Raw genomic sequence first — 11,241 nt, forward strand, 5'->3', positions numbered from 1 at the left:
GAAGTCTGAGCACAGCACCTTAGCTGCTCCCTTGACGCGGAATTCCTCCCGCCCACCCTTGCACCGAAACCCCCAGGTGCTGAGAGCAGACGCGGGAGAGGGAGGAGGGGATCCCCCTCTGCCTCAAAGGGAAGGGAGTCAGACAAGGGCACCTGGTGTGCAGAGGCACAGAGGCCTCCTGCCTCCTCGAGAGAGTCAGGATGAAGCCCGAGCTGCCCCCAGCTGTGCTTGAATCCACGAGCACCCAGACGAGGGAGAGACCTTTGCAGAGTGGAAAGCCTGGACTGGACCATGCAGGGTTGCAATGGGGACTATCCATTTCCCACTCACTACAGCTTGAAGAGTGAATCACAGAATCAGAAGGGGTCCCCTAAAGGTCATCCAGCCCAACCCCCAGCTGGGAAACCGCCTGCTGCAGAATCACGGAAGGGATGCCCCGCTTGGTGGGGAAGCTGTCAAGCTCCTCTCTGCCTCCTTTGTGCCACTTGCCTTAGTATCACAGAACTGTAGAGTTGGAAGGGACCCACGGGTCATCTAGCCCAACCCCCTGCCTTGCAGCTGAGAGGCCCCTTTGCAATCATTTTTCTTAGAGGGCTGAAGGCAGTAGGAAAGGGGGGGGGGTGCTGCTTGTAGTTTGGGGGTTGGGACCAATGATTCTCCAGTTCTATAATTCCACGAGGAATTCTGCCTCTGACGGCCTGCATCTAATGCCCTGCTGCTTATTAACGTGTCTTCCTCCGTAAACTCGAATCCGGGCCCTGCGTGAGCGGTAGGGGCATGTTCTGCGTGAAACGGGGACTGGGAATCACTGAGCATTCCCACGCCCACGCCCCTGGCCTGCCCTGCTGCTCAGCTCAAAACCACACAAACACACACGCCCCTCCCCCACCCCAGGCTGCATTTTGCTGAAAATAACAATAACAACAACAAAAAAAAATTAAATTATGGGTTTTGTCATTACATGCACCAAAGTGTCGTTTGCCCAGGAGTGATTCTGAAGAATGAGAAGGAAGCGCTGGCTTGCCCCGTGTGCCAAAGACGCAAACCCAAGTTTTGCTTAATTTGGATCCACGTGGGTGATATTGCTACATTCGTTATTCCGAGGTCTGAAAAGTTAAGAGCGGGGTCTGCTCTTCAAATACGTTGCTCCTTTTTTCTTTTCTTTTTTGTAGTATATAACCTTGAACCTATCCAAAAGCAAGACTTGGACCATGCTGAATTGTACCTCCACCCTGGAACAACCCCCGCCCCCTAGAAATCTGAACCAGCCCCGACCTGCCCTGCCTTGCCCCACTGAAGAGCTCTGTGTTGCTGGAGACTCCGCTCAGGGCTACTGAGGAACAACTTTGCTCCTGTGTTCTGGCATTCAGGTTTCTGGGGGGTGGGGGCTGGGGGGCCGGTCGCCTCTCACTTTGCCTGGTCTGAGTCTCACCAGAGAGCATGAAAGAGCCAAATCAGCCCTCCAAAATGAAAAAGGAAAAACGGAAGCCCCTCCAAAGGATAGGGAGTCTTCCTTTTTGAACCACGCATCTCACATGGAGCAAACTTGTTTTCTGCTGCTCTGGAGAGGAAGAACCGAACATCGAATTCAAATGACAAGGAAGGAGATACAAGCAAAACATTAGGAAGGACTTTCTGGTGCTAAGAACCATTTAACAGTGGAATGGATGTTGACTGGCCACCTGTCAGGAGCTGCTTAGCTCCTGGGTTTGGACTAGATGATTTTAGGGGTCGCTGCCTACCTACCCTTCTATGATTCCCCTGCAGTCTCCCATTCATGCAAACCACAGCCAGACACAATTGAGTGACCCCCCCGCCCCTCCCCGCAAACTGAGCTGCCCCCGAACTGAGTCAAGTCTACCCTGAGAGAGGATGCCCGGGAACACAGTGATGGTCCAAAAACATTCGCAGATCAGTTCCTGGTGCAGGTAAAGGTGTGACTGTTTTGCTCCGAGGCTGGTTTTGCTGTCATCACAGATATCGTAACCTGAGGCGCTTTGCTTCTTGCATAGGTGTCGCACCCTGTGGGTGAGGTTTAACCCGGCCAGGAGAACAAAGAGGCTCTGTGCTTTTGCACACAGAGGCGCCCGCACACCCTAGCAGTTCTGAACGTGGTCCAGATACTTCGCGATGCTTTCTAGGCACTTGTGGAGTCGGTCCAAGGTCACCACGGCTGTCGTGTACGGGGAGACGGTCATCAGCTCTGTGAGGTTGCCCAGGTTGTCGGCCGCAGAAGGTCTGCGGAGCAGGCAGCCCAGGTGGGAGCTCAGCATCTGAAGGAGGCTGCGGAGGTTCTCCACATCGTTGGAGATTTGCACCACGGGGGCCTCCAAAGGCAGACTGGAGAGGACCTGGTGGAAGATCTGCAGGGTCTCGTCGATGGCCTCCAGGCTTTCTGCCGGCAGCTGCCCAGGGATGAAATCAAACCCGTTGATCTTCAGGTTCACTGGAGGAAACTGCAACGGGAAGAGGGAAATCGCAGGGGGTTAAGCCAAGCTCTGCTGCAGATGACAGCAAGGCTTAAAGGCAAGGTAAAGGGACCCCTGACCATTAGGTCCAGTCGTGGCCGACTCTGGCGTTGTGGCACTCATCTCGCTTTATTGGCCGAGGGAGCCAGCGCACAGCTTCCGGGTCATGTGGCCAGCAGGACTAAGCCGCTTCTGGCGAACCAGAGCAGCACACGGAAACGCCGTTTACCTTCCCGCCAGAGCAATACCTATTTATCTACTTGCACTTTGAGGTGCTTTTGAACTGCTAGGTTGGCAAGAGCAGGGACCGAGCAACGGGAGCTCACCCTGTCACAGGGATTCGAACCGCCGACCTTCTGATTGGCAAGTCCTAGGCTCTGTGGTTTAACCCACAGCGCCACCCACGTCCCTGACAGCAAGGCTTAGCCTCAAGGAAAATGGAAGGAAGGAGGAAGGGCTGCTTTCCCAAAGCAAGAGTGTCACCCAGTGTTGCTGCTCACGCCACTCTGGAGCACATGAGACAGGCGCATGCCTTGAACACTTGTACCACAGAATGCCAAACTGACACCCATCCTCTCTTGGAAGCTGCCCAGAGTGGCTGGGGCAATCCCGTCAGATGGGCGGTGTGCAAGAAATTGTTGTTGTTATTATTATGGCAGGCTTGGCAGGGAGGGTTGAAATGTTTACCGCAGAGAAGTCCTGGCCCATGACCTAAATAAACTCTCGAAACACCTACATATTATTCTCCTCTACAACCCTGAAAATTAGTGCAGCTCCAAGGCTTCAGTTGGTCTTAATTTGGCCTAGTTATTGCATGTTTCAGGTGCCTAAGAACCACCTGTGTTCTGCTGAGCATATTCCCAGGTGAGCATGCACGAGGGATGGGCTCCAAAGAGCTGCCATTTGAGGCCTCTTTGCAATTTCTTGGCATTTGCCGCTTGCAGGGGGAGAATTATGTAACACCCACCTGCACTTATGGTGCAGTAGTATTTGCAGAAAATAGCTTCCAGGATGTACCCGACCTCAGTGAACCTACCACAGGAAAGGTGTGTCCTGGTTGCTAGGGAGAAAGGAAAGGGGAAGGGGGATGAAAAGACTAGAAAACAAGGTGGAAGGGAGAGAGGGAACTAAAGGGGAAGGGGAGAACACTAGTTCTTTAGGACCCAGGAAATCCTATTGGCTGGTTTCCAAACAACTCACTCATCAGTCACAGTTCTGACTTCACTCATTGGCTAAAACACAAAGACAGGAGCAGCTAGGCTGGCTCATTTCACAGAAACCACGCAGAAGGCTGCCTGCACATTTTGTTGTATAACTTCCTTCTAGGAAGCCTAGTTCTTTTTGAATGAAACTCAGCCCCCAATCCCTTTGAAGGCCTGGGCCCTGGTACAATCACTCCAATGCAATTCATCCATGCTCCCCACTCTGATAGCCCGTTGCCGCAGACAGGCACTGAGGAGGGGGCATTCAGGGCTGTCTGGTTTGTGTGCCATGTTACTGACTATGCCGTCTGCCTGGGTGGCTAGTACTAATGCAGGAGAAGCCTGGCTTGCTGTCATCAGCTTGGAGGAGAGCAGAAGGTCCTGCAGACTGCAATGAGCTCCAGGAAAACACAGTCAGACACTGAATGGCCATGATTCTTTTGTGGGGCTGGACTAGATGACCCCTGGGGGACCCTTCCAGCTCTACAATCCAATGCTTCTATGAGTAGGTGGGAAGGAGGGGACGGAGCCTGTTCTTACCCCACCTCTTACCTGGTGCTCCTGGATCCTGGCCATGATGGTCTTGGTGAGGCTTTTCGTGTCAGCTACGACCTTGTCAATTTTCACAGGCCGGCCGTGGAAGAGGGGCAGCCAGACCCATAGCAAGCCACACAAGGAGATGCTGGGGCAGCGCATCTTCTCCTTCAGCCTGTGCAGATAAAGGGGGAAATCAGTTAGGGGAGCTCCTCTGGGTTTCCTGAGGAAGGGGTGTCCTCACAGGGAACGTGGGGAGAGAGAGAGAAGGTTTTCTCCCTGTCTTGTAACACCAGAAGCCGAAAGTTAGAAGATTCAGGACAGAGAAAAGAAAGGACTTCTTCACGCAGCGCAGAGTTGAACTATGGAACTCCCTCCCACAAGAGGAAAGAAAGATAACCAAATTAAAAGGTAAAGGTAAAGGTACCCCTGCCCGTACGGGCCAGTCTTGACAGACTCTAGGGTTGTGCGCCCATCTCACTCAAAGAGGCCAAGGGCCAGCGCTGTCCGAAGACACTTCCGGGTCACGTGGCCAGCGTGACAAAGCCGCATCTGGCGAGCCAGTGCAGCACACGGAAATGCCGTTTACCTTCCCACTAGTAAGCGGTCCCTATTTATCTACTTGCACCCAGGGGTGCTTTCGAACTGCTAGGTTGGCAGGCGCTGGGACCAAACAGCGCTGGGACCAAACAGCGGGACCAAACAGCGGGAGCACACCCCGTCGCGGGGGATTCGAACCGCCGACCTTTCAATCGGCAAGCCCTAGGCACTGAGGCTTTAACCCACAGCGCCACCCACGTCCCCCAATAACCAAATTAGATGGCTTTAAAAGAGGAGGAGACATGGAGGAGGAGAGGGCTTCTGGTGGCTTGCCCTCCACGGTCAGAGGCAGCGATGCTTCTGAATCACCAGAAGGGCTCTTGTGCTCGGATCCTGCTTGTGGAATCCCCTGGCCAGACTCTTTCCCTGGCTCACTTTGGACCAGATGCTGTGGTTCCCTCATTGAAGGAGGAGCCTTTGAGGTCCCTTCCAACTCTACAACTCTTCCATTCCACTATGTCTCAGTCTTCCTAAACTTGGAAAGAGACTAACCTTCAAAGGGCACTTTAGGAACAAATGCACAGGTGGACAATCTCACAGGGTTGTTGTTGGGAGATAAAAGATGGGGCGGTGTGTGTGTGTGTGTGTGTGTGTGTGTGCGCGCGCATGACACTCCCTGAAGGAAAACCAAGTGAAAAACAAAATGTGCAGAACTGAACATCACCATGGGCCTAAAGGATGTCCTTTTTTAATTATCTTGCATGTTAACCTTTTCCCTGGAAAGACTCCTTTGGCTTCCTCTGCTCATCACATTGTTGGTAAAGGTGCTGAGTGTGCTGAGCTGGTCAAACCTCTGGAGTGAGTGACTCCCCCCCCCCAGTGGGGGTCTTGCTTCCCTAACTCCCCTCACCTACTCGGAAGGGCTCTTAGCAAAGTCCACTTGGGCAGGAGAAGTCTGCCTAAGCAGGTGAGTGTTAGAGGCCCTTGAGAATCAATTTCCTTATACACCCCCCTCCTCCTTACAGCGTGCAAAAAGTAACGTGAGCACAAATTTAATGAACGGAGCAAATTAAAATTAGAGCGACGCAAATGAGTGACATTGTAGAACAACAGAGGGAGATGATCTGTACCTGAAAGTTCAGGCCGGCTGGTGAGAGAAGTGATGGGGCTCACCTGGGCCCCAAAACATAAGCTGTGAAATTTCACAGTAGGGGGAGATTTCTGGCCCTTGCACACTGGCCCATTTCTCAAAGACCCTCAATCTACAAAGCCTCCGTAAGTAGCTACCTTTCTGGGTGTTCACCAAGCCAACCGAAAACACATCGCAATCCATTGTAGTTGCCACTTCTTGGGGGAGAAAATCCAACAGTACAGTTTTGTGCTGTGTGGAAAAAAGTATTTCCTTTTCCTCTAGGCTGTGTCCAATGCTGGCCCTACTCAGAGTAGGGGCACTGATGCTATTGGACATGGCTAACTTTGGTTCACTGACTTCATCGGGTCTACCCAGGGCCATATTTAGGTTTGATGAGCTCCTAAGCTTTGTCAACAACAAATTGTCGCTGGTTTTTGTGTTGAATATATGCTATATGGTAATTTATGGACCTAATCGGTATCTAAAGCCATTTGCCCATGTTGCCCTGCAACCAGTCCATGCAGAATGTAGGCACCCTATCTCTAGAAAGGAGCAAAAAAATGAAATTTTAGGGAGCAGGCTAGCAGGCAGGGGCCATGACTTACATCAGAGGAGCCTCCACAACACAAAACACTGTTGCTGGATGTAGGTTTTATTTTATTGTTGTTTATCTTATATTTTTGAAATATACATCCAGTTTTTCCCCCTATAATTTTTTTTGGGGGGCCCCAAGAGAGTGGGGCCCTAAGCTATAGCTTGTTTAGCTTATACGCACTGGGTCCACAGTCCTCAATCTTCCAACATCCAGCTTCCTGGATGGCCCTGCAGAGTTACACCCCGCCTTTTCCTCCATGGAGCTGAAGGTGGCATAGCATAGCAGAATCACAGAATTGTAAGGGACCCCGAGGGTCATCCAGTCAAACCCCCTGCAATGCAGAAATATGCAGCTGTCCTGTACGGAGATCAAAGCTGCAACCTTGGCGTTCTCAGCACCACGCTCTAACCCACTGAGCTATCCAGGCTGGCTCACACTGTTCTCTCCCCACACAACCACCCTGCGAGGAAGCTTAGGCTGAGAGGCATTGCGACTGACCTGAAGTCAGTGGGCCAAGTGGGGAGGAACCCTGGTCTCCCAGGCCCCAGTCTGACACTCTCCCTAACCAGGACACCACACTGGCTGCCTGAATGGCTCTCCTGAGCTCTGGCCTTGCGAGGGGTGAGGGAAGACTCCTCCAGGAAGCAGCGTCTTCCAAGCTGCCTGGCATGAGGCGTGGTGCCCAGCAGCTGCCACACCAAGGGCACCGGCGCATCTGCCTCCCCCGCTGAAGTTCCCACTGACGGTGTTTACCACGGCAAGATCCCGGCCGCATCCCAATGTTTCTGGAGCTTCCCTTCAAAACATCTCAAGGAAGGAGGACTCCGTGCACCAGGTGGGAAGGAAATTAAGGCAGCCCAGCAAATCCGCAGGGCCCTTTGGGCATGTGGGTTTCCTGAGAATCTCAAGCAGCGCCGTTGACAGTTTTGGCAACATCTGGCTGTCAGTGGCAAGCAGGAACAGAGTCTGCCTGCCTGCCTGCCTTCCCAGGGCCGAGGCCCGTGGCCATCCAGCTGCACTGCACCCCCCACACATGGGTGTTACATAAATCCGACCGCCGTGATAACAGAGCGGTAAACACGACGCCGAAATGAGGAATCCGGGGCCAGCAGCACAGCGAAGTGGAGGCTTCTCTGAACTCAGGACACTGAGGGACAACTTGTCGGCATCGGAGGCTGACATGAATAGGTGGCTTTGGTGCTCACTGTTTCTCTCGCTGAAAGTCAAAAGGGGGTGTGGCTCAGCAGCAGAGCCCAGGGCCCCCTGGCAGAATCCTAGAATTGTAGGCTTGGAAGGGACCCCGAGGGTCATCCAGTCCAACCCGCTGCAATGCAGGAATAGGCAGCTGTTCCCTACAGGGATCCCCAAATCTGAAACCTTGGCGTTCTCAGCACCAGCTAGAGAAACCGGTAGGAGAACACTTCAATCTCCCAGGACATTCTACACAAGATTTCAAAGTAGCTGTCTTATTACAAAAGAATTTCAGAAATAGACTGGAAAGAGAAGTTGCTGAATTGCAACTGATTACCAAACTTAAAACCAGGGAGAGACCTGGTCTGAATAGAGACATTGGATTCTTATCTCATTATACGCGATAAAGCTATTTTTGGCCATCTCACCCCTCGCTTTTTGCAGTCCTTAACAGTCGTCAACTGCTTTACCACACCTATCAGCCAATCACCCATTCCCACCACCCTTCTGAGTAATACCCCACCCTCTCACTATATATAAGGGGTCTGGTGACTTCCGTTTCAGTGTATCTGAAGAAGTCTGCATGCACATGAAAGCTCATACCAATAACAAACTTAGTTGGTCTCTACGGTGCTACTGGAAGGATTCTTCTTCCTTGGAGGCTTCTAAGCAGAGCTTGGATGGCCCTCTGTCATGACTGCAGTGGCTGAGATTCCTGCATTGTGGGGGGTTGGACTACATGACCTTTGGTGTCCCTTCCAACTCTACGATTCTAGAATTCCATGAGCCTAAGAAAGCGAAGCAATGCTAGGCCTGCGCTTAGAGCACTGCAGAGAAGCCCAGAGTCCAAGGATCTCCAAGGATCCCTCTTACCTGAGCAGAAGGCTGCCCAAACCCCTGGCCTGCAAAGTTGGGTCACAACTTGGGTTCTGCCCCTTCACTGCCACCTGACGATGCCCACTGCCCAGCCTGGCATTTGGGGCTGACCGGGTTGCCCCCTGGCCTGTTTCATTTGCCGGAGCCTGGAAGTGGGACCTCGGAGCCAGAAGATCAGATGAGGAACGGAGGAAGCGGCTGTCCTACGCTAGAGGCAGAGCACTGGGGTCAGTCTAGGTCTAGCCTCCAGGATTTCAGGTGGGGAAACTCTCCCAGCCTTGCCCATGGAGACTGTGCCAGCGACCTTTCTGTGCCATTGTGAGGAAAGGAGGGTGGACTAGATGGGCCTGATCCTGCCAGGCTTTTTGGGGATTCTTTGGTTGAGGTTCCTGCATTGGAGGGGGTTGGTCTAGATGGCCTTTGGGGTGCTCTGTCATTCCATGACTCTTCTTATTTTCTACATACACAGCAGTGCACTGAGCCACTGATCTTCCCCAAATGACTGGGGGACCATTTTCTAGGAGAGCAGAGCCCGACCCCCCCCCCCAATTCTCATGCCCCAGTCCAGAGGCTCCACACCCCACGTTGCTCACTCTTCCCCATCCAGGCCCAGCTTGTCTAGAAGAGCAGTTCTCAGAGCCCCAGGGAGAAATCTGGGCTCTTGCTTGGCTTCATTCTGCTCCAGTTTCCCAGAATCAGAGCTGGGGGGGGGGGGTTACTTAGCTCCTCCGCAGCCTCGGATGGAGGATGGGGGGGCATCTAAGCCTGTGGAAAACCCGTGGGCTCCCCTCCTGCCTTTTCAGACTGACCTCCCCCCCGCTCCCTACTCTTTACTTCACAACCAGGAGATCCCGAGGCTCACACTTGTTCGGCAGCACCACCGCGAAGCCGGCTAAGCACAGGCGCTCTGCACATGCTCTCTCGGGGTCTTTCCTCCGGCCCCGCCGCCTCCCTCCCTGCGCGGCAGCTGACCTGCCTTTTCCATTTCGCAAAAGCGAGCGGAGGGGGCGGGAGTTGGTCCTCTCCCCGCACATCCTTCCCAGAACCGGCCCAGCCCGGGTGAAGCGAGGCGAAGCGAAGCCGGGGTCAGTCCGGGGCGGCAGTGTGGACGCCCCCTCGGCCCCGGAAAGCCCTCCGACTCCCCACCCCACACGCACGTCGTCCTGCTCCTCAACCGGTCAGTCTCCCGGGCGAGGCAGGGAATGGGAGACGGAGACGGTAGGAGATCCGGGGAGATCTCGCCCCCCCCAGCGGCCCCGGGTCTCCCCCCCACCCCCACCCCCAGCCGCCCAATTTGCAGGGCTGGCCTTCGGAAGAGGTGCCGGGCCGGGCGGAAACAATCCACCTCGCCCTTGGGAACTGAGGGAAGCAGCAGTCAGGAAAAAGCCGGAGCTAGACGCACGTGGAGGAAAAGGCCGGCTGAGCTCCTCGGCCTTTTCTCCCAGAGGGATGGGGACCTGTGGGGACAGAAGGAAGAGGTACGGGGACCCCACCGGCTAGGCGGCTTTCCTCTAGTCTGGAAGCCTCAACGCCTAACCTGCGCCTCGGCGCGCTGTAGCAAAGGATGTCTGCATGCGCTCAGAGGCACTCTGGGGCGCCCAGCGCCGCGCGAGCAGACAGCTTGGCTCCAGGAGTCGTGACAGTCCAAAGCGGATCGATAAGGAAGGTTCAGCCCTGGAGCAAGCTCCCCATCACCCCTGCGCTCTCCCCAATATTCAGGCACCTTCCCCCGGCCTCGGCTCACCTCTCTCGCGCTGCCTCCGCCGGCCTTCTGAGGCTCCATCGCCGCCGCGACACTCTTATAAGGCGCGCCGGGTTGCACAACTCGCCCGGCCGCGGCCCGGCCCCTCCCTGCCCGGCCCGGGGCGGGGGAGGCGGCGCGGGCGGGCGGGCGCGGGAGGCGGGGACCCCGCGGCGCCGCAAAACCCCCTGCTGCCGCCGCCGCCGCTACCCCGGGAGCCCCGAGCGCTGCCCCGGAGGGAGGGGAGGGGGGCAAGGCTTTTGGGGAAAAGGAGCCGCCCAAATGTATTAGAGAAAAGGGGTCAAAAGGGGACGTCCAGGTAGGAACGGACGCTTCCCGCAACCAAACGCGTTTATTTCCTCGCCTTTTTCTAAGAAAATACCCAGGAAAGAAAAAAAATCAGAAAGAGGAAATAGGGGAAATGTGTTTTTGCATGTCCCCACTAACCCCTGGAAGAAATTAAAAATATTTTAGCTTAATTAACGGTTACTGAATTTGTGTTTGGTGAACTTCAGGGATCGGGGCAGTGCGCGCTGGTCGTGGGGTGGGGGAGAGACCTTCTGTCCAGATTTTTTGGGGATCCCCCGCACCCGGTTTTGAATTCAGTCCAGAGTGAAATCCGGCGTTCGCTCCAAAACCGCTCCGGTTCCACGCCTCGCTCGACTTCGGGGCTATTCTGGTGATCTCTATAAATGATTTTTTAAGGGAAAAATACCAGCAACAATATTTATCACAAGGAAAGGGATCGAAAATGAAATCGCCGGCGTCTAATGGGCAAGTCTGCGGTGCGGCGCCGCTGCGGGCGCAAAACGGTTCAGAAAAGGCAGTCGGAGATTCTCAAGCCGGTAGAGCGACTCCGCTGAGAGGGAAGGGGGCAGCTGGGGGGGGGGGAACGACTTTTTAGTACAGAGAAAAAGCGAGGAAGAGGCGACGTGATAGGAGGGTATAAAAGGAGAAAGTAG

The 11,241-nt window shown here is 54.4% G+C and overlaps 2 protein-coding genes across 3 annotated transcripts in view; one reads left to right on the top strand and one right to left on the bottom strand.

The window, feature by feature from the left end:
• The window catches only part of RBM28 (RNA binding motif protein 28), a 54,542-nt gene extending 43,645 nt beyond the window's left edge, over positions 1-10,897 (top strand). For both annotated transcript variants that reach the window (XM_083401972.1, XM_083401973.1), the window contains exon 20: positions 10,886-10,897. The gene's annotated coding sequence lies outside the window, so the exon portion shown is untranslated. The remainder of the gene's footprint in view (positions 1-10,885) is intronic.
• On the bottom strand, positions 642-10,299 carry LEP (leptin). The gene is made up of 3 exons (XM_083400687.1): positions 10,283-10,299; positions 4,223-4,379; positions 642-2,456 (listed from the first exon to the last, which is right to left on the bottom strand). The coding sequence occupies exons 2-3, from the start codon at positions 4,364-4,366 to the stop codon at positions 2,097-2,099; spliced, it is 504 nt and encodes a 167-aa protein (XP_083256813.1). The 5' UTR covers positions 4,367-4,379; positions 10,283-10,299; the 3' UTR covers positions 642-2,096.
• Positions 10,898-11,241: the final 344 nt, after the last annotated feature.

The sequence above is a fragment of the Podarcis tiliguerta genome, assembly GCF_965153285.1.
Source record: "Podarcis tiliguerta genome assembly, chromosome: 10".
NCBI lineage: Eukaryota > Metazoa > Chordata > Lepidosauria > Squamata > Lacertidae > Podarcis > Podarcis tiliguerta.

Coding starts and splice junctions, on each gene's coding strand:
- LEP (XM_083400687.1), bottom strand. CDS start 4,366: ATGCGCTGCCCCAGCATCTCCTTGTGTGGCTTGCTATGGGTCTGGCTG. Junction 2,457..4,222: donor CCAGGATCCAGGAGCACCAG/GTAAGAGGTGGG, acceptor TTCCCGTTGCAG/TTTCCTCCAGTGAACCTGAA.